At 46.2% G+C, this 23388-nt stretch overlaps 1 protein-coding gene across 18 annotated transcripts in view; it reads left to right on the plus strand.

The window, feature by feature from the left end:
* The window catches only part of CEP112 (centrosomal protein 112), a 481908-nt gene that overhangs the window by 422891 nt on the left and 35629 nt on the right, over positions 1-23388 (plus strand). For 16 of the 18 annotated variants that reach the window (XM_086687813.1, XM_086687819.1, XM_086687816.1 and 13 more), the window contains 3 exons: positions 2693-2794; positions 6910-6974; positions 8475-8936. In XM_086687813.1, the coding sequence (XP_086543939.1) occupies positions 2693-2794; positions 6910-6974; positions 8475-8478 (171 nt within the window). In that variant the 3' untranslated portion in view covers positions 8479-8936. Of the gene's footprint in view, positions 1-2692; positions 2795-6909; positions 6975-8474; positions 8937-23388 lie in introns of those variants that run through there. The other 2 variants (XR_015244252.1, XR_015244253.1) reach the window with 2 other exon arrangements.

The following is a 23388-nucleotide window of genomic DNA, read 5'->3' on the forward strand; positions in this document are numbered from 1 at the left end:
GAAGGGCGGTAATACATCTGCCCCCTTCTCATAGCCCCCGTTACGTTGAGGAGAGCACTGCTGTGTAGTGGATGAAACTTCTCGAACTGGTTGTGTCTGTGACGTCCTTTTGCTTTTGGGGTGGAAAAAACATTTCAGCATTTGGAGAGATTATTTGAGAAACAGCAGAGCATAGTGCCTGAGAGTACGTACTTGAGAATCAGACTCCTTGAGTTCAAATCCTGGCTCACCTCTCTGTGCTTCCTTCCCTGGGTTGTCAGAAGCACTAACCGCTTACTAAAGCACTCAGAATTGCATCTGGCGCACTGAAAGTACTCAATAAGTGTTTGCTAGTGGTAACATTATCAGCCTTGTAAATAGAGCAAAAAACAGATTAAAGTTTTCTGTGACTTTATTCAAGTAACAGGATTCTGCTTGGTATGATGATTTTTAAATTCAAGATAATGGGTTTAAGAAGGCAGGATAGTAGTAGTATTTTCCTGATTCATAGTCTCATTCATAAGTGAGGTAATTTCAGATTTTCCAAGAGCTCATTTACTTAGATTCAGTGAAATAAAAACAAAGGAATAGCAGACAGGAAGTAGAAATGTCTGGTCCTCAGTTGAAGGTGGAAAATACAGCATGCTGGATTTAAAAAGGGATGTGATAGGGGCGATCACAGGGCAGTCTCGTTCACCCACAGTTCTCTGCCATCTACAGCCCCGCCTCCAATAGAGGGTGACCATCAGATATGAAAAGTGAAGTGGGGGCAGGGGAGTCCAGAGGAACAAGGAGGTTTAACCCAAGAGCTGATGTGCTTGGCCTTCACCTCCAACGTACTTGAAACTGAGGAGAGATGGCCCCACGAAACTATTCTTCAAAGAACTGCATGAAAGGGAACACACCGTGTTCTCACGAACACTGGCTGTCGTTAGTACCAAAACCTATCCCAGTGAAGCTCCTGCATCGAAGAAAAAGAAAATCATGTGGGCACTGAAGCAAAGAAAGAAAGTCACGTTCAACATGGAAAACAAATCAGCCTGCCTTCAGACTTCGCCATAGGTGCATGCGATGCCAGAAGACCTTGAAGAGAAACGTCTCCAGGGTTCCGAGGGAAAGGAAGTGGGGTTGGGCACTCTTATACCCAGCCCTGTTGTCTTTCAAACGTAGACACTCCAAACAAACAAGGATACAAGAAAGCACGCAGGAATCCCTTTTAAGAGTAGCAGCTCAGAATTTCAGAGCCAGTGTTGAATGATAGAAAAATAAGGTCAATAGAGTAGCTTGTGGATCCTCAACAAATGTTGCCCCTGAGATCTGTGTTATAAAGTACGTGTTTTGCTTTGCCTGTGCCTTTCGTTTGATGTAACTATTGAACTTAAGTCCAAGAAGAGAAGGTGGGAAAGATCAAATACTGCATCCCTGGGAGAGATTATTTTTCGTTATTTCTGTTTTTAGGTGTAAATCACAAGATTATAACATAGGTCAAAAAACGCTTTGCGAAAAATGGAAAAATCCCGTTCTAGAACCTTTGCTGTGCAATTTTAGTGGGCAGTGAAAAGAACTGTTAGAACACATCTCTTAATCCAGTTTAACGTAAGAAAAGGTGGAAGTCGAAGGCTGGTGATTTTAAAGTATCTTCAGTAAGTCCATAGACGTGTCTAACTGAGCCCAGGTGCGTGTATTTTCATAGCATATTACCTTCTTTCCAGATGCGTCCGATGAATCATTTAAGGGGTACTCTGCCGTTCAGCTTTAATATTCCGTTAAGTTAAACACAGCACGTGCAACGGGTTTTTGTTTTTGTTTTTGTTTTTTAATTCCGTTGCATCTCAGATTAGGAGGAAGAGAAATAAACGTAGCTAGAGAAAGACACCAAGACAGACACACTCGCATTCGTGCTCACCCTCTTGTACCTCTTTACCCTGCGCAGGTGCATCCCTCCAAAGACTCTCCTTCCTCCTGTCTCACTGTGTTGAGGAGATCTGGAGACCCGGCAGTGTAGATTCTCTTTCATTCCCATCTTCATAGTCCTATGGATTATATCGAGCGCCCAGGTGCCCAGCCAGGTTGAAGAAGCGCCTTAATCCAAGCAACACCGCACCACACGTTGTCCCCAGATCACAATGTGTCATGATCACAGTCCACATCCTGAGCAAGAGAAGATTAGCATAGCGTGTCTGTCCTGAGTGGCGAGGAGAGAACAGGTGGTTTCCTTATCAAGCGCTATAAATTGTGTTAATGGGGATTTTTTTTTAATTTTTTTTTCAACGTTTTTTATTTATTTTTGGGACAGAGAGAGACAGAGCATGAACGGGGGAGGGGCAGAGAGAGAGGGAGACACAGAATCCGAAACAGGCTCCAGGCTCCGAGCCATCAGCCCAGAGCCTGATGCGGGGCTCGAACTCCCAGACCGCGAGATCGTGACCTGGCTGAAGTCGGACGCTTAACCGACTGCGCCACCCAGGCGCCCCGAGTGGGGATTTTAAAGAAACAAAGTGTTTCAGGGACTTCTCTCCCGGACTCACAAGGGCAGACTGAATGCCTTTTTCGGTTTGTAACTCTTGTTTCCTCTCATTTCATCTTTATGGACCACGTGTAACAAACTTAGCTTTGTGATACATCGATATTCTCCCGAGATTCCTGAAATTTGAAACGATCATTGCCGTGGAGACGTCGATAAGCTTTCTTTTTTTTTTTTTTCCCACTTCAGATAACTTATATACGGCAAGAATATGAAACAAAATTCAAAGGATTGATGCCAGCATCTCTAAGGCAAGAGCTTGAAGACACCATTTCCTCCCTCAAGTCACAGGTAATTACTAGAATCAAGGCCTTTCCTAAGGGTTCGGGTGATGTGTGTATCCTGAAAACAGACCTTACAAATAAGTTTAATTCGGAACTGACTGCCGAAAAGTAATATCATATCCTAGCATAACGTGCAACTCAGGATGAATCGGTTTTTGGTTTGAGGTTTGTTTTTGCTTTTTTGTTTTGGTTTGGTTTTTTTGTTTTGTTTTTGTTTTTGGTTTTGTTTTTGTTTTTTGTTTTGTTTTGAGAATGTTTTCCTTACTGGTTTTGGAACTCACTGTCTCGGTAAGATTCTCTTAAAAGCACCATGAAATTGAAAAGTTCAGTTATGGTTACTTTTACTCATTTACAGTCTCACATTCTAGTACGGCCTCACCCTTTTTACTCTTGGTACCAGGCCCCAAATGCCATCCCTTGGCACATTGTTGATTTCTGACTGTGAAAGTGCAGAGAAACAGAAACCATGGTTAAATGAGAAGCATTTTTATTCTGCTGTGTTTTATGTGGTTGTTAGAACAAGATGCATTTTAAATTCCAAGCAGAATAATGACAAGGTATTCAAACAATTCAGTTAAACATTCTTGCTGAAATGTGTATTTCTTGCTGAGATGTGTAGTTCTTGGTAGAGTTTATGAAATACGAGAGATACGATTGATATAAATTTAGATGCTCAAAATAATTCAACAACTTCCAATGTGAGTTTTTTCCACGTGCTTCTGTAAACACGTTTTATGTGTCTCCAGGCCAATGAGCTTGTTATACTCTAACAGGGGAAAGAATCCACACATTCCCACTCATACACTCAGAAATTTAAAACGTCATGTTTTAATTTACGACAATCGCATTGCCTTCACGTGTCTAAGAATCCTTGTAGGGCGGAGAATGACGAAAAACAATAGCGAGGACCCACAGTAGTCAAAACCATCTTGAAAAAGTCAGAATGAATTTGAAGGACTCACGCTTCCCAATTTCAGAATTCACTACGAGGCTGTAATAATCAAGACAGTGTAATATTGGCAAAGGGATAGACACAGAGGTCAATGAAATGGAATTGAGAGTCCGGGGGTGGGGGGGAAAACCTTCTATTTTTGGTCAGTTAATTTTCAAGTGTTGCAGGACGGTTCCACTGAGGGACAAATAGAACAGTGCAGGGGCAGTCGGATAATTCCCATGGAAAAAAGAATGAAGTTGGAGTCCTTCCTCACGTGTTTTCCACAGGGAAACTCAGAGAAGAAAACTCTAAGAAGAAATCTTCTTAGATGAAGGAGAAAATCCTTGTACATTGGGCAGGTGGGAGTTTTTTAGCTATGACACCGAAAACAACCAACCAGATGAACTGGACTTTACAAAATTTAAAACTTCGTATTTCAAAAGGCAACAAGAGGCAGAAACCAAAGAGACATACCATGGAATAGGAGAAAATATTTGCAAATCGTGTCTCTGTTAAGAAATGGAAAAAAATGAAAACGTACTTTTTTTCTGGAAAAGCTCCATCAGAGAAAGAGATCTTTGCTCTCTGTGCCGAGAGTACTGCTGGTCACATAGTGTGCGCTCGATAAATGTATTCATGAAATGATAACGATTTTGGTAACGATAGTCACATTCACTTTTTTATAATATGTGAGACAGAGCATGGGGCAAATTTTAGCCGCCCCATATGCATTCCCCTCAGTAAAAAGCCTCTTCTCTGAAAATGAAATGTTCATTGCATCATTCCATACATGTGCTTCTGTCAGCCATTGCTACCGTCGGCCATTGCTTCCTTCAGCCATTGCTTCCATTGGCCATTGCTACTGTCGGCCATTGCTTCTGTTGGCCATTGCTTCCGCCTGCCATTGCTTCCTTTGGCCATTGCTTCCATTGGCCATTGCTACCGTCGGCCATTGCTTCCGTCAGCTAAGTGTTGCCTTGTTTGCTTCTACACAGAAAAATAAGTACTGCAGGAAAGTGTTGACATAGAAAGGGTTAAGTCATCTTTATTTACATGAAAAGCCCCCCTTGAAGTGTGGTTTACCCATTAACTTTGTAGGAGAGCTTCCATAGCCTGGCACCTTCAGAGGAGGGTTTTGTTGTGTTTTTCGTTTTTTGGGTTTTGGGTTTTTTTTTTTTTTAGAAGGAAGGAAGGAAGGAAGGAAGGAAGGAAGGAAGGAAGGAAGGAAGGAAGGAAGGAAAGAAAGAAAAGAAAAAAAAGAAAGAAAGAAAGGAAAGAAGGAAGGAAGGAAGGAAGGAAGGAAGGAAGGAAGGAAGGAAGGAAGGAAGGAAGGAAGGAAGGAAGAGAGAGAGAGAGAGAGAGAAAGAAAGAAAGAAAGAAAGAAAGAAAGAAAGAAAGAAAGAAAGAAAGAAAGAAAGAAAGAAAGAAAGAAAAAGAAAGAAAGAAAAGAAAAGAAAAGAAAAGAAAGAAAAGAAATCTGATATCCACCTGCAGGGCTTCTGTTATCATTCATATCATTTCACTGTAATAAAAGCCACTTCAGCCTCCTAAAACTGGATGTTGACCCAGAAAGGGAGTGCTGCCAGCTGCGTTAGGGCCTCAGAATTGGCAGCTGCGTGGGGGAGTCACAGGCCATATAGTGAGCAAATTTAGTTTGAAAGCACAGGTGCCTGTGTTTTCTGAAAATTGTTGGAATTCCAGTGGCAAAGCACGGCGGGGGGGAGGGAAGCCGAATCAGTGTAATCCTTGCATCTGTCAACATTATCAATTGTCCCATGGGTCTTTTGAGCAATTGGACAGAACTAAGACTGGGCTGATACTATAAGTAAGCAAAACCGAGGGGACCCCTTGGATATGTACCCATTTCGAAAAACTGCGCTTCCCTCCCTTGCAAAGCACATTTGCTCTTCTGCCAGCTGTATCCTCTTGCCTGTGTTTCAGAACCAACCGTTGCCATGGTTTCAGTTCAGACCAAAGAGGCAAGAGTAAACAATTCCGAAATGATCAAATACCGTTGAGTCTTGATTACATCAAGCCATAGAGGTTACCCCCAGACCGTTTCTATGTGGCCGTGTAAGGTGCTTTTGAATTTATACGTGATATAGGTATCTTTAGTGGTATATAGAAATGTATGCTTCAAAAAAAAAACAAAAAACAAATCACTTTGTAGAGATCTGATTTAAGAGCCTATGCTAAGCCACCAGTTTCCTCTAGCTCTCAGCACCCCCCACCCTGGGGAGTGGGAGCGGGAGGTGGTACCGGCTGTGAGCTCTGCACGAGGCAGTTTCTATCAGTCATTTCACGTTATCCTCATAACCTTGGCAAGGAGCTGTCATTAATCCCATTTCACAGATGAGGCATCAAGAGCTTAAGTAACTTTCCTAGAGCCACAGAGGCCAAGCCAGGAGTTGAACCCAAGGTGGCCCAACTTCAGACGAAGCTTAGGCCCTTTCCACTACAAAATATTGTCTCTCCAACCTCAGGGAATCCCCAGGATGGCTGGAGGTTTCCAGAAGACAGTCGTTTTCTTTCTACCCACTCATCCATTCCTTAAACACTAGTGAATACCAGGTTCATGCCCAGCCCTGTGAAAAGAGACTGGGGACACAGAGACGAAGAAACATCCTCCCTAACCCAGAAGAGCTCTCAGGTTGGGGGGGGGGGGGGTGGCGGGGAGAGAGATATGAAAACCCAAACCCACAAGGCTATGCTAATAATGGAGCTGTTGACGATCTTGCCTGGGATGCGGTGGGCAGTTGGGGAGGAGTCAAGAAAGTCGGTAGGGGCAGTGACATTTGAACCAAATAGCGGGGGACAAATAGGAGATGGTGAGCCAAGCTTTCCAAAGGGAGAGGAGGCCCCGCGCCAAAGGGCAAAAGGGTGGGGAAGACATAGTGGGTGGGGAGGGGTGGGGGAGGACGGGAGGAGAGGTAGAGCCTCGAAGAGAGGCCGGGGCCAGGTCCCAATGGCTCTGCGACAGGAGTTCAGATGGATTCTGTGGTCTCTGATGGATTTTCAGGAGGGATGCAGTGTGACCAGACGTTAAAAACACAGCATTGACATGCAACGAATCTTCTGCATTTGATCCAGGCAACTGCCAGAACTGAATAAAATTTGACCACGTTAGTTGCACGCTACTGCCACGGAAGCCATATTCACCTCTGCTCACACACGATGTCTTTTTCTAGGTTAACTTTCTGCAAAAGCGAGCGTCCATCCTTCAGGAAGAACTGACGACCTACCAAGGCAGAAGGTACAGCCCATGCTCTGAATGCCTGCTGATTAGTTTGTATTATTTGCCCCTGGGAGTCAGTCCCCCTGGTTTGACATTAAGGTCCTTATTGAAATGCTTAAACGTGGGGGTGCCTGGGTGGTTCAGGTCATGGTCTCATGGTTCGTGGGTTTAAGCCCCGCATCCAGCTCTGTGCTGACAGCTCAGAGCCTGGTGCCTGCTTCGGAATCTGTGTCTCCTTCTCTGTCTCTACCCCTCCCCTGTTTGCGCTCTCTCTCTCTCTCTCTCTCTCTCTGTCTCTCTCTCAAAAATGAATAAACATTGGGGCGCCTGGGTGGCGCAGTCGGTTAAGCGTCCGACTTCAGCCAGGTCACGATCTCGCGGTCCGTGAGTTCGAGCCCCGCGTCGGGCTCTGGGCTGATGGCTCAGAGCCTGGAGCCTGTTTCCGATTCTGTGTCTCCCTCTCTCTCTGCCCCTCCCCTGTTCATGCTCTGTCTCTCTCTGTCCCAAAAATAAATAAACGTTGAAAAAAAAAATGAATAAACAAGTAAGTAAGTAAATAAATACAATGCTTACACATAATATCCATTTGGGGGGGGGGGACTTATTTCTAGTAAATAGCCTGTCTTCGAGAAGCCGCCCACTCCTTGTAATCACGGTGCTTAGTCAGTACGATCAGAACAAACTGAGAGAATCTGCAGGTGCCTGACAAGCCTGGGCCTCACCTGCATAGTCATGACAAGACATTGTCTTGAAGCCTGGTTGCAGGGTTGAGGGGACCATCTTTCTTTTAAGATGACGCAATTCTTAGCATGGCGGCCCACATCTTCAAAGCCCCGTGTGCCCTGGGGGTTTGGCGCTCCCGCAGATGTTCTCTAGACCAAAATAGATAAACGGCTGGGTGGTGTGGCAACACTGTGACTTCACCGTGTGCTTCTCAAGGTGCCTTTTCAGTCCACGGTTCCCAGCAACGTCTCTGACATAGATCATGTAGCTGTCTTTCCAACAGCTTCCCCCTTCGTGCAGTGAAAGGCCGAATTACTTATTTGGCAGTGAATTAAAAGTAAAGACCTTGTGAATCATTCACTTTTCAAAAGGTTCTGTTGCCTGGTGCAGATGGGATTTGATCGTTTCTGGGCATAAATGAGGAAATTTTGATATCAAGTATCCTTTTTCTTAATAAGCTTTTTAAAAATGTTTGTTTATTTATTTATTTATTTATTTATTTATTTATTTTTGAGAGGGGAAAGAGAGAGAGAGAGCGTGCGCGCGAGCGAGGCAGGGGCAGAGGATCTAAAGTGGGCTCCATGTTGACCGCAGAGAGCCCAACGTGGGGCTCGAACTCATGAACTGGTGGATCATGCCAGGAGCCGAAGTCGGACGCTCAACCGACCGAGCCACCCAGGCGCCCCTCTATTCAGCTCTAACCTCTGGCCAGCTCCTCCTGAGTTAGAACGGATTTTATCTGTGGCATGCCCATCAGACCTGCAGAAAGTCACAACTGAGACTTTTGACTTTCAGGTAACTGCACGGAGGCTTACCTGAGTAGCACAGGCAAAGGTGGCAGACGCACCCGGGCTTATACTGTGGACTTCTTCCAGCAGGTTTGAAGATTTGGATGTTGTAGAATAAACTGTGAGATCAGTGAACGTTTTTTAATACTTAAATGTAATTAAGATCATAAACACATGCATCACTTGGACGCTACGGGGTGGTTTTTATTTGTGTCTGCCTAAGTTATTATTTTTTTTAACATTTCTTTATTTCTGATTTCCATATTTGCATGCATTTGAGCGTGGCCTGAGAGTTGCTTCTGCAGGGAAAAGAAATGATTGCTCATAAGATGCCTCGTTGACGCATTTGCGTAGGATTTTACCAGTCGCATACGATCAACATCACGTTTGTAGTGTCACGTCCCAAATGTGAACATGCTTCCCTTGTTTTCATGTTCATGTATGATTAAAACATTATATTTTGTACTTATCAGTTTTATTTCTACTTTTTATTGCACATCATTTGCTACAATAAGTGTGATACATCCATGGTATTTTTCCCCTGGACGATAACTGACCATCTCAAATTGTACTCTGGGGGGAAATCCCTTATGTCATGTCAGAGATCAAATCCATAAGCAGTGCGTTTATTTAGAATAACAGTCGCTGGATCATCTGACACCCGTTGCAAGTAGTTGTCCTGTTGGTCTCCAGAGGCAGAACAGTTTAAGGGTTTTATGTAGCAGCTCTGGTCTTCTTGTTACTTACTCTCTCTGTGGTTGCTGTTTTCATTCTGATATCGGTTGGTATTCCTTAAGAAAGCCTAAAAATGCAGGGGTGCGTCACAGGGACCCGCCAAACGCTGGCGAGTGATGGCGGGTGCGCTGCGATTGGTCCCGTTGTCCTCTGAGAATACGGTGTTGTTCCCGTGCTTGGGTGTTTGTCTCCAACCGGTGCCAGGAAGCAGTTCTATGTTGATTGGTCAACCCCATTTGCCAAGGAAATTTTGAATTGCACTGGACAGACGGATGCTCCGGGTTCTTCCAACCGCATTGTGCGTGTGCCACGGGCCCTTCGAGACACTCAAACTCCGGACCACCGCCGGGGCCATAATCATCCGGTTTACCGTAAAAGGACAGGACAGAACATTTTTGTACACTTTTTCAAAATTCTTTTCGGTTTCCCACACCCATCTGTGTTGTTTGCTGCCTAGGGATTAATTACCCTTTTTTGCACTGTAACGGAGACCCAGAGATGATAAGGAAGTAATAGGTTTTACAGCCACTACCAAAGCCAGGGCCGGGATTGGCATAAATGCTGACTTGTGATGACCATTGATAGAAAGCCTTGCCTTTCTGGGGTGCCTGGGTGGCTCAATGGGTTGAGCCTCTGACTTCAGCTCAGGTCATGATCTCGCGGTTTGTGGGTTCGAGCCCCACGTCGGGCTCTGTGCTACAGCTCGGAGCCTAGAACCTGCTTCGGATTCTGTGTCTCCCCTCTCTCTGCCCCTCCCCCACTGGCGCTCTGTCTCTCTCAAAAATAAATCAACATTTTTTTTTAATTAAAAGAAAGAAAGAAAGAAAGAAAGAAAGAAAGAAAGAAAGAAAGAAAGCAAGCCTTGCCTTCTTGCTCTAGCTCACCTCTGCCTGGTAATGTCTGCCCTGATGCCTCTTCTGGGAATAGAGGACTGTCCTTTGAAAGTTGAGGTCTTTCTTGCATCTACAATAAATTACGGCATTGGCTTGAAAAATATTCAGGAAAAAACAAAACTGAAGCAGATGCTATTAGAAGCACCTAACGAATGAGGACAGTTAGTGCTCAGCCTATGATTTAGTGCTCAAAAGGGAAAGATTAAGGCTATGTGATTAATTTTAAGTGCTTCTCTACAGACCGTGAAAACAAGTCGAAGCCGAACAGATTTCATTAGGAAGGTTATTAGCTGCCTGAAGTGAAAATGCTTTGTGAACTATATGGTGTGCTGGAATTGGAACTCCCACTCCGGAATATTTGTTTTCCATGAGTAAATATCAGTAGGTGTTTTGGAAAGTTGCCTGCTATTCTTTCTTTTCCTTATTTCAAGGGTTATGAAATTACAAACACTGGTGAACCTTTGACATCACCCAGATCTCGTTCCCTTCTGATGCGTGTCACATACGTTTGGGAGTGAGTGTGCTGAAACTCTAGGTCGGTTTGATCGTATGTGATAGGAGTAGATGGCCGACACTAATGTTTCTGCGGACGTTCTCCTATAAAGGAAGAGAAAGAAAAATTGCGCTTGGCACGTTTAGAATTCCTTATTGAATTGAGCACCGAGTATATAAATGGCTACTGGGAGAGAAAGCAAGTGCTCAGGAAATAAATTATACACATCGCGCCTTATTATAAAATCATCTAAGATCTCATCCCCTCTTTTATCTGGCGGAAGATCGATTGTTCATTGCGAGTACCTAATTTAGTTACCTTTCAAGTTATTATTCTTGGCTACTGCACCGTAGCCATCCACCTGTGCTTTTGACGTGTCAGCATGCAATCATGAACAGGTAGTGGGTGATAAGGCAGTGGGGACAACCAAGCAGAAGGAAAGCACGGTGTTCTTGGTGCATGTTTGCACCCCTCCAGAGGGTCGGGCAGGAGAAGGGTTAACGCGAAGGCCGGCCGTCAGTCATCGGCACATGTCATGGTTTTGTTCAAGCTCCACCGTTTCTGCGTCACCAGGCAGTGAGCCCTTTCAGGGGTCTGACCCCTGATTTTGCAACCTCCCCACTCAACAATCAGCTCCTCGGAGGGCAGCCATCCAGGGGCACAAAGGAGGACAGAGAGTGGGTCGACTTGCTCCATAGTTTGTACAAAAGAACCGGCCGTGACTCCAGGGAACTCGCTCCGATTCAAACGTCACCCTGTCATGTCACACAGTAACAGCGAATTCCTCAGAAACGGGCATATGCCTGCAGTCGTGAGCAACCTCATTAAAGAAAGTGCAGACGGAAGAAACTAGGAGTTTGAATTAACAATTAACAGCTCTCTTATTGAAGTGCATCACCATCCATGGCACGCGGTGGTGTTTTAGCTTTCTTTCTAAGAGTAAAAAGGGAAGGCAAAACATCAAAAATGGTTGGAGAAAAGTTTCAGAACACAAGGTCATTTTAATTCAGAGTTTCCTTAAAAGCACCGTCCGTCCTGAGCTTTCATATTTTGTTCAGAAAGGTCGTCTCTTTTAAGCCTTGTCATTAAAGACGGTTTGCTCTTTAAAGTGAATTATCAAAGTGTGTAGAAATTGTGAGTTACTGAAACTAAAATGCATGATCAATTTTAAGTCTGCTAACTAAAGCTCACTTAAAATTGGATGTGCTTTTGTCCTGGCAGACCCTTTGATAAAACCAAAAAAAGATACATGGTTGGTCAATTCAAAGGAGGAAAAGAAGATAATTAGAGAAAACCTCTTTTCAGCTGTTGAAGTGGTTCTTGGATTTGGAGACCCAATGGGCAAACAGTGGCACAGGCGGGAATGGTACTTGAAAGGTAAAAACCGAACATCACAAATTTTGACTGGTATGGACATTCTTCACTGTACTATTTGCGGAACTGAGTCACACTTCGGATCCTATCATTTAGCTCTGTCGTGGAGGAAGAGAGGTGGGATTTGGAACCTAAGACTAAAGGAATTAAGAACTCTGGATCCCTGACCAATGTCTAGGTCACTTGAACATTCATTCTCCCAGAGATTTCAGTTGTAAGCAAGCATTTCCATCAGGCAAGTGTTTTAAGACCACAGGCCCAAGATGTCGCTCTAGACTCTGCTGTCTTTAGAACTGACCTTAGTCTAGACGTCAGGCTAATAAATACCCTTGTATCCTCTTTGGGAGTCTACCATTTAGGAGAGATCTCCTGGAAAACAGCTAGCTGGACACAAAGACCTGATGAGCGAGTAGAAAGACAAGGCTACCTAATGAGAAGCCCAATATATTTAATTAGCTGAATGTGTTCACGTAAGTGAGACCACGTCGTCCATACTCCTTTACTTCAGGCAGGAAAGGAAATGAGTTCATAGGTGGGGTCTACCAATTAGCTTTGTTTCCCTACGTAATTCCCTTCCCCTGTCTGGGCCTCACTTTGGCAGTCTGCAACATGAAGGGGTAGAGCGATATTTCCCAAACTCCACCATTTCAGTCCTATAATTCAGGGTTTCCCACACGAGTATTCTATCAAGCTCTGTTCTGTATGACTTGTCTTGACATATACAGATGTCATATTTAGGAAACGTGGCATGCCGTATCCCCCTCTTGAAGGTTCACATTCGTATCACCCACCCAGTCAGTCATCCGTCTAATAAATGCTGAGTACCTACTATGTGCTAGACAGCACATTAGCCACCTCCAAAGTTAGTGGCTAAACGGTAACGTAGCATCTCTCTGGGTGAAGAGGGTTGACCAGGCTCAGCAGGGCCGTTCTCACTTGGGTTTCCAGCAGGTGCCGTCAGATGTCAGCCGGGTTACCACCACGGGAGGCTCAGAGGGCTGGAACCCATGATGAATCGCTCACAGGGCGGCCGTCAGGAGCCCCCAAGAGCAAGCCCCACGAGAGACCAGACGTGGAAGCCACGAGCCACGGGCCCAGGAATAGCACAGCATCTCTTCTACTGAACTTTGTCCAAGACAGAGCCCACCCAGAGTCAAGGGTAGCGGACGCAGCAATGTCAAGGGATCCATGGCTGTCTGTGGCCTGCCACACCCTTGGATAAAGCGACCTATCTGTCTTTGACCTGGAATGTCTCCTTAAACAAACTGACCCGTGGAAGACTTTCTCTGTAGTGCACCTATTTTATGGACCAGGGTTCTGCGAGACGCTGAGAAGAGCCCAAATCTAGGTGGTTGCTAAAAAGTTTCTTCCTGTGCAACATTCTGTTGGTCTGCACTGTATTTCTACAATCACAGGTGACACAAGATTTGGGAAGCCCTGAGTTAACGAGTATTCACTGAGGCCGTGCCTTCCTCTGTGATTCTTTGAAAAGATGGTAGGGACCACAGTTTGCATGTTTCTCTCAACTCTTCTCTGTTCCGGGCTTGGTATGCATTGTTTACTATAATTATCTTAGCAAATGTATCATTATAAAGGTCCGCCGAAACACGTACCCTGTGCTTAGCGTGGTTTTCCCTTCTTTCGTGGAAATATCAGGCGCATGGAAGGGTGTGGTCTTGATGAGCCTGTGAGGGAGAATTCCCTGAACCACAGAGCACTCAGAAACTACTCAACTAATCATCCAGATAAACAAATGAATCAGCCTCCTAATTGCCCCGTTAGCTTTCTCACCACTGCCGGGTTATCTCGATTCCTGCCACTTATCCCAGCTCCCAGATCTCACCGGCAGAGTCTGAACCCGGGTGGGGGAGGCAAACGTGTAACTGAAGCCAAGTTACCGTTCCTCTGCCTTCTAACTCCAGATCTTACCAAACACTGCAGTTGATGGATTGATCCGACCTGGTGATCGGCTTGTGTGTCGGAAACATCACAAGCGTCGGTTTGCCCGGAGTTCAGCTCTGTTCAGCACGCAGAGCCTGACACAGTAAGGGGGGAAAGGAAACTAGAAAAGACATCGTCTCCCCAGGAAGAGGAAGTCTTTTCCTAACAGGGCGGTAGAGAGTCCCGAACGTCTTGCGCTTCTTGCGGAAATACCTTGACATCGACAAAGATGTCTCAGAAGCGAGTCTGCATTCCCCGGTTTGGCTTCACGCACGTTGACTGAAGCTGTCACTTACCTGACATCAGCCCTGATGTCGCTCTTCAAGTTCCCTGCAAAGTGAGGTTGCAGTCCAGCGTCCCGCGAACGTCTCGTGTTTCCCAGCTACTGCAGTGTCACAATCCTGTGTGCAATCCTTGTCAGAACTGATAATGTGGCCCATCACATACCATTGTGTTTGCAATAAAAATATTTATCCAAGCCGGGTGCGGTGGTTACCGCGTGAAGCCTGGGCCACGACTGCCGCTTCATGTCACCACCTGCTCCTTCCCAGAGTTAAGGATCTGGTCGCCGCTTTCTGCCTAGAGTGGTATTTCTGACGATGTTAGGGAACCTTTGTCTGACTGAGTTCCCACTTGTGTTATCTGATTGTCTTCTTCGGTATTTTTATTGATGCATTTGGGCAGGTGAGTTTGGAAGCTGCTGGAATGCAAATTGGGTTGATGGAAGGAATTTTTTTTTCTTTCAAAATCATTTCTGCGATATTATTTGGGGTGTGTGTGTGTGTGTGTGTGTGTGTGTGTGTGTGTGTGTTTGTGTGTGTGTGTGGAGCTTTTTTTTTCTCATCGGCTAATTAAGACAGCAAACCCAAGTGGACCACCTACTGCTGGCCCCTGCTATCAGGTGCTTTCCCTCTGACCATCTAATGGTCACCGTCTCTGCCTTTTTATTGGTAAAGGAGAAAGATTAATTGGCCTCATCTCTGTCTTGCAGTGTAATTATTGTTCTCTCCGTGGCATCACCTCTAATGTACGAGGAACATTTTTACTTCACGCAAGCTCTACATCGAGCTCAGCCCTTCAAAACTTGAATGTTTTTGCTCCCAAATTAAGTACCCTGCAGACCTCTGCTGAGTGCCTCGTCTGTTCCAGATGAGACACACAAAGATAAGTAAGATCTGCTCCTTGCCTGCAAAGGGCTTGTAACCCATGTGGGAAGATAAGACATCTAGAGGAAGGAAAAAACAACAACAACAACAACGATAAGACAGAGCATGATCTTTGTATAAGAGAAATGCCAAGTATTCTGGGAATTTGAAGGAAGTAGTAACATTTTGAAATCGCCCCTCAGGAGGAGGTGACATTTTAGTCTGGACGTTGGGGTAAGAGTAAGATTTCAGTCGACGGCAATGTGGGCCGGGCGTTCTAGATGGAATCCTAGCCAAGAAAGTCCTTCACAGGCTCTACAATCACGTGCTGGGAGGAGAGTAGCGTGAGAGATTTAAAAGGTGTGTTGGGGGCGCCTGGGTGGCTCAGTCGGTTGAGCGTCCGACTTCGGCTCAGGTCACGATCTCGTGGTTCGTGGGTTCAGGCCCCACGTCCGGCTCTGTGCTGACAGCCCAGCTTCGGATTCTCTGTCTCATCCTCTCCCTGCCTGCCTCCCTCTCTGTCTCCCTCAAATAAATAAACATTAACAAATAAATAGCTAAATAAAAGGAGTTGGAGGCAGATTGTGGCAGCCAGACGGAAGTCAGTGACCACCGTCAGTGCTGAGCAGGCCTCCCAGCGCATGTGGTGAAGGGCCTCGGAGTCCGAGGGGTCTGGAGCCGGGCAAGTTGCTGAGTCTCTTGAATCTCTGTTTCCTCATCTCAGAAGGTGGAGGAAATGGTAGAAACATGATTGTGAAGATTAACTGTGATAAGTGCATTTTAAAAGTCATGCAACAAACCTTCAATAAATGAAGGCTAAGTTTGTGTTTTCTGCCAATCCTTAATAATTTCATGAGCTAAGTATGATTTATGCTGGAGGATATGGAGGCAAAGAGAAGCTTGGGAATGTGCCCGCGGCTTCACTTCTAATAAGTGAAGGGAGCAGAAGTTGGAACCCCTGTCCCTGTGATTCACTCCTCCTATATGGCATTGCCTCCACGGATGAGGAGAGGTCCGGACTTTATGTTCTAGAAAAACAGGGAGCAGTTAGAGTTTTGAGCAAAGGAGTGACACCAGGAGAAACTGCTTCAGGAACACGTGTCCGGACGGCATGAGGCGGGGTAGTCTGAGGGTGGAGGCAGAGAAGAGGACAGGACGGGCGTGCAGGAGTCCCGTAAGTGCCACCACATCCCCAGGGAGAGGAGCATCTCTCTGTGAACAGAAAGTAGGTCAAAGATTCAAGAGCTACCATGGCACCTGAATGAATCAGATGATTGTAAAGGAGAAAGAAACAAATGTAGGACCAAGGTTTCCAGCCCCAAGAGATGCGGGGCACCAGCTTTGGGAGTGGGGGTGACGAGTCTGGGCGTAGACACGCTGCACTTCATCAGGTAGCTGGAAGCCTGGGTCAGGACCCAGGGATTAGTCAGTCAGGAACGTGTGGGTGAGAGTTGGTGCTCAGAGAGTTGATCGGGTCACCAAGAAGGGGAGAGGTTTGGGGGAATCCGAAGAGGAGACGGAGGGGGACAGGCGGGGACCAGAAGGGGGCGCACAGTTGTACTGACAGCTGAAGAGTTGAAAAGTAGAGATAAGGAGAGGGCTGGCGGCAGGGTGAGGCACAGGGTGCTTAGTCCAGGACTGAGAAGATCCGAGGTTTGCCCCTGAGGACAGAGGCGGGAGGGGTGTGGATTAGAGGAGCCCTGTAAATTCCCTGGAGGTCCAAACTGGAGGGCGCAGTGCCTCTCAGACATCCACAACCCTGAGATAAGAGGGGGAGAGCCGGGTGCGGAGTTCTGAGGGCTCCTTGGGGATCGGAGGCCGGGTTTCCTCCTTCGATCCCAGATGGCAGCTGGCAGTTGGCAAAGGTTCCCCCGAACACCAACCCCGCAAACGCCCTGGAGCTGGCGTAGGCCCGGCCATGCGGATGGGTGTCGGGGACGGTCTACGGAAGTTTAGGGACGTTGTTTTGGAAAGTTCAGCTCTTCTGTCCTCACACGGTCTTCGCCGATCTGTCCATCTTGCAGAGTCACTGAATGAAGTTAGCCGTTTTTGCAAACCGGCCCTTGGGATAAACCATGGCAGTAAAATTGATGACGTTTACTGTACGTTCAAATATTTTTTGTTTCTGGCCCCCACCCCCACCGATAGGGACTTATTGTTGGTCTTCAGGCAATTTTATTTTTACAACAGCGACAACAAAAAGTCAACTTGAACTCTACATTCAGGTAGAACTTACAACCCAGAGTTAGAATACTTGATCACAAAATTACACTCTTTAATGTCCCATTCCCCACCCTCCGCCCAAATCCCAAACAGTTAAGAAAACCGAGTGGATACGTTTTGAGGGTAAACAAGATTGCATTAAAAACTGAGCAAAATATAAGGGCAACAGAGGGAATTTAGAGTGGAAGACCACAAGATGAAACAACTTTTTAAAAAGGGAAATTAAACAGGGCGCCTGGGTGGCTCATTCGGTTGAGCGTCTGACTTCCGCTCAGGTCATGATCTCGCGGTTCGTGAGTTTGAGCCCCACGTCGGGCTCTGTGCTGACAGCTCAGAGCCTGGAGCCCGCTTTGGATTCTGTGTCTCCCTCTCTCTGCCCCTTCCCTGCTCATGCTCTGTCTCTCTCTGTCTCTCAAAGATGAATAAACATTAAAAAAAAATGTTTTAAGGGAAATTAAACTTACTAATATTCTAGAAATATGGGTGAGACTTCCTTACTACCTGAAGCTATTTATTTATTTGTTTGTTTTTTGGGAGAGAGAAAGAGAGAGAGAGAAAGAGAGAGAGAGAGAATGACTGCGGAAGGGGCAGAGGGAGATGGAGGGAGAATCCTAAGCCATCTCCACGCCCAACATGCAGCCTGACATGGGGCTCAATCTCATGACCATGATGAGTTCATGACCCGAGCCAAAATCAAGAGTTGGATGCTTATCCCACTATGCCACCCAGGAGCCCCCTAAAAGCATTTTGATGCCCTAAATTTCTTTAATAAATTTTGTAAATATTTACCCCACAATGTCTAGAAACCATAAATGTCTTCCTTTACTTATTTTGTAATAGGTTAGCACCAAAATTTCCTTCATGCCAACTAGCTCTGGATTTCTTTCCTCCACCCACTCCCCACCCTGCGCGCGCCCCCCCCCCCCAACTCAAGCTACCAAAAAGACGAATTGGAACCCAGTCTTGACTTTAGAGAATGTCAATATTTGTCTTGTCCGTTGCAGAGATCAGCCGTATAGACAGTGAGAGGGAGGTTTGTGGACATTGACTTGGGGTTTTTCTGCTGCCAGAAGAGATACCACTTTTCTGCCAGATGGCATCAGCCAGAGGCAAACTGAGCAATGCCACGAGTCATTAGCAACTTGATTTTTTTTTTTAATTTTTTTCAACGTTTTTTATTTATTTTTGGGACAGAGAGAGACAGAGCATGAATGGGGGAGGGGCAGAGAGAGAGGGAGACACAGAATCGGAAACAGGCTCCAGGCTCCGAGCCATCAGCCCAGAGCCTGACGCGGGGCTCGAACTCACGGACCGCGAGATCGTGACCTGGCTGAAGTCGGACGCTCAACCGACTGCGCCACCCAGGCGCCCCAGCAACTTGATTTTTGAATACTTACCACTCTGGATGGATAGGATGTGCTGTTCACCCAGGCACTTCAGGAACAACTCGAGAGGATCCCAACGATACTGAGGAAAGCGTTGAGTTGTGCTCCTAGAAATATGTGCGAAACTGGGGGTAGGATTTACCTCTGAGAGGAGTCTTTGAGCCAAAAACCAGTAAAGCCCTATTTCAGGTTGGCTTGACTGTAACGCCATCTAAATAATTCCATTTTATATAAACTTAGATTTTATACTCTAATTCCTACTTGGTCATAATAGTTTTATCTGCGATTACACCCCCAAGGGTAGTTGAATTTTACATTATGCCTTCCGACCACAGGAAAGAGAAAGTATAATTCGACCGTGTCTTCAGGCGAGTTATTAAATATTTTATTGTGCAAGGATAGTTCACGATACTTTATCTAAGGCAAGAGCTTGTACTGGGAGACAAATTTAATTTCTAACACTGGTGGAAATTGGCCTTTAGGCTACCTTCTTAAACTCTGTGTGCCTTACCTTCATTATCTAGATAAATAGACAAGAAATAATGACTATATGATTATCAAATTAGTGATGTGTTTAAGATCTAGAAGTCATATGGAGAAATCACGTAGGCCATCTTGAAAGGGAAATGCCATCGACAGCAGCTGCGGACAGCAGTTTCACATTCAGCGCTGGTCTTGGCACGCATCACTGCCCTAAGGTCTTCTGTTCACCTGATTAAAACCACGACTTACCACCAACACATGAATTCACTATGGCCTAAATATGTCAGCTATACAGTCTACCACTCAAGGTCAAGGTTGGTAGTCATTCATCTGACTCCATCTGCACCTTAGAAAAGAAAAACACACCCTCTTTGCAACACTCACTGGAAAAAAAAAAATCATCAAGTTGGGGTGCCTGGGTGGCTCAGTTGGTAGAGCGTCCAAGTCTTGATCTCGGGGTTGTGAGTTCAAGCCCCACATTGGGTGTGGAGGCTACATTAAAAAAAAAAATTCATCAAGTATTAAAGTGTTTTCAAAACACATGTGATGTGTGGATTCTTGAATCAACAAAAGAATAAACAGAGGCCATAGTTTTGGAAATAAAGCATTTCATGAAAATGGAAGACACCAAAATGTGAAGCATGTATAGTGCCGATTCTTCAGTTGTAAGAGAATGTGATAGGCTCATTTATAAAGTAGAAAAGAATTTTGATGGCAAAATAGAAACCTAATGAACCCATATGCTTCAGAATCTAGCAGTAGTTCAGACTAAAGAATCCCTTTTCTCCCAAATACATTCGAACAGGAAGGCCTTTTCAGTGCCACCAAAGCAGTGTCTCCTCACTTCTGGAAATGAATTTGTTGGTTTGATGTCAAAGTACAGGCAGGAGCCTATTCCGAAGCATCCAAGAATTCTACAGAAAAGTTAATAAACGGAAGCAATGGAATCTTCTCTCCCCCGGCAGTTACCACTTGATGGTTTTTCTAGAGCATCCGTGCGCATTGTAGCCATAGTACCTGTTTTCTAGACATGACCCTCACTTTGAACACAGTTCCCAGGCCCTCCAAGGCAATGAAACATCCTGAAACAAAGATGCCATTGTCGGCCCAACGCCACTGGACTCCTGTTTTAAGAAAACTCATCCAACAAAAGCCTTCAAAAAGGAACATTACGATCTAGTGTTTATGAGCGATTTTCCTGAGGTCAAAGATCAACTACCAAGTGGCCAGATTCGGTCTAGAACCCAAGTTTTTGGTTTCATAACCCATAATTCCCCACCCCCCTTATTGCTTGTCCCTTCCCGTCCGTCGCCCATAATGTATTAGACACATTAATTTAGCTCTGAGGCAAGCATTTTTTTTTTTCATAATGGTCACACTTGGGCCAATATCCATTTTCGAGTTTCTTCGGTATTTTACGTGCCTCGTGATCTAGAAAGGCGAAAAGGCCTGGCCAGACCTTCCTGGCCCTGGCAACAGTGTCTGTTTGGAAATGTGTTATAAGGCATCAAAGCTTAATTTCATAAACCATCTGATAAGATATTTTACAGAAGAACCACACTTGCCAGAGAAGCGGCATGTGCAAGAGTCTGCTGTTGGGCAAGAGTATGCGAAATGAAGAGGGGATTGCAAGACAGGAGTCCTGGCATCACTTCCAAATGCTCTCTGGCCTCAAGCAAGTCTCCTTCCGTGCCTGCTCTCCGCTTCCTCTCTATTCTCCAGAGAGATCCTCTCCGGGCAGTGGGAAAAGGGTCCACAAGGAAGCCTCTGCCTCCCAAAGGCAGCCAGTGCTAGAACTGAGTAAGGCAGTTCTTTGTCTTTGCAATTTCATTTCTTTCCCTTTATTTGCAAGGTCAGGGTAACCATCTTAGACAGGCCTTCAGTTCTTCTGGAAGCTAGTGGGTTCTCATTCCTGTAAGCCTTGGAGCAGTGGTGTCAGGGGAAGAAGTAGGGAAAATGAGAGAGTGCGTTGTGCAAGCCCTTGATCTGTATCTCGTGGGTCCTTTGTAACTCCAAGATCCTATGACAAAATCCTAGGATGCAGATAAGTAGCGGCACTTGGGCAATGGGAGGGAAAAGTATGAAGCAACCAGGCGGATCCTTGATTTCCAGCCATAAATCCTCACACGGGGACATTATTTTTAAAAGACTCTAACGCATAAGGATTTGGCCTCCCTGTTGCTGCCATGTCCGATTTCCATCTGGAGATGGTAGAGACACAGACTAAGGATGTGAATGAAATGTTGCTGGTTTCTGGGGCAGCCGGAGACGTCACGCGAGAAGGGAAGAAGCAGAGCTTCCTGTTTTCCATGTTTGGGTCTCCCTGTCACTGAAGACAGATTAAAAATCTCTCTCTCTCTCTCTCTTTTTTTTTTTTTTTGCTTGAAACAAAATGCTTCAAGACAGCATGATATGCAGATCATTTCCCATGGGGCCAAGGGCTTCCGGACCCATCACAAGTCGTCGGGGCACAGGATTACTTCAGAATAAGCCTGGAGTCCCCATCTCTTCTCTGGGTTGCACACAGGTTGCAAAAAAAAGGGTGTAGGCAATTCCTTGAGAGAGCCTGACCTCGGTCGCTGGCTGTGTTTACCCTTGAACGGCGTAGGGCATACCAACTTTGAACTAAAAAGCACTCGCATGTGGGCCGATGGGGAACAATCTATTTTCTGAGGGCAAAGCCACTCTTCCAGGCCCTTCTCCAGAATCATCACAACCGCTCTGTGAGGTGGACGCCATCGGCTCTTCTTGACAACAGCTGAAGAAGTGAGGCTGAGAAGCTCTTTCCCAAGGAGAGGCAGTCGTGGTGGTAGAACAGGCACTCGAACCCAGGTCTGTCTCATGAAGACCTTCCCACTGACCCAGCAAGAGTAGACAGTGGTCCTCACCTGTGCTGCACATTAGATCCTCTGGGAAGCTTTTAAGACACGCCCAGGCCCGTTGTTCGCCCAAGACCAATTAAACAAAAAGCTCACCGCTGGCACCGTGGCCTGCTGATGTTTTCAAAGCTCCCAGATTATCCCAACACTCAGCCGGGGACAAGAGCACTGCTCAAGGACCTTCAAGTCCCAGACTTGATAGACACTTATAAGAATCCCCAAAAAGAATGGAGAAGGAAGTCCGCTGCGAAGAGGGATTCCACCCTACACGTGCCAAAATTGGCCACTAGGTGAAGGCTTGGTTGATGCTTTGAAGCATTTTCTGTCGCACAGGCGTGGCCCCAGTGCACTGTGGTGTGAAGGGTCCCGTGGAGTGTGCGAGAAGCACATCTCTGTCTCAGCTGTTGATATTGGGGAAATAAATCGGTGAAGATAGGAGGTCCCCTCTGCACAGCTTGGCCATCGGACTGCCTGTGGGGGAGGAATGACTTGGGGGGTGCTGAACCGCTTCAAAATCCAGGTGCCAGGCAGCGTGAACTTGGAGCGAGCCGGTGGGGTCGTCTCTCCCGCAGATGCTTTCACTGCCCTTGTTGCTCCTTGCATTGGGAAGGAGTCCAACACACCCTCCCATCTGCCTCTCCCAGCCTGAGCTGGGGCTTCTCCGAATGTCCCCTCTCCCAAGAACCTGCCCGTTGTGAGAGCAGAGAAACAAAGGCACTCAGATTCCCTATGCCCACCCCCACCCCATCCTCCACTTATAGGGACAGGAAAACCTGCCTCCTAGGACAGCTATAGAATTAAAGACAGTAATTCAAGTAGTGTGCCAAGCCCAGAGCCAGGCACTGGCAAAGCACCCCGCGAATGGTGATGGAAGTGATGGTGACAAGGAGGAGGAATCCATGTACTGACCCGTTTTCCTCCTCGGTTTGGGTGCCCTGTCCCTCTAGCCAACCCTGGTGCCTCAATGCCATGTTCTTAGGAACACATGGAAAAGCACTGAGCCCAGGGCCCCTCGCACTACAGGAAGGGAAGGGTCCACTACCTACGGAGAGTATCTCGCAGCCCAGACTTTTCCTGAGCATCCCGTTCATTCACAGCTCATCTTAGGACCAGCCAATTCGTGGCCAGGGGACAGAGGGTGCAGAGGACTCTGCCCTTCACAGCACACCTGGGCAGGACAGAGCATGACGAAGGGACAGGAGCCTGACCCTGAAGCTTGAGTGGCTTCAGGTCCCGGTCCCAGCATTTACTAACTCTGTGACCTTGCAATATGACTTGGTCCCTCTGAGTTTGGTTCCACTGAGTTTAGTCCCCTCTCCTGTATAACAGGATACAATGCATACCTTGCACAGGGTTGTACTGAGCTAGCC

This window comes from Puma concolor, chromosome E1 (genome assembly GCF_028749965.1).
Source record: "Puma concolor isolate L17-30 chromosome E1, mPumCon1.1.hap2, whole genome shotgun sequence".
In the NCBI taxonomy this organism is placed as follows: domain Eukaryota; kingdom Metazoa; phylum Chordata; class Mammalia; order Carnivora; family Felidae; genus Puma; species Puma concolor.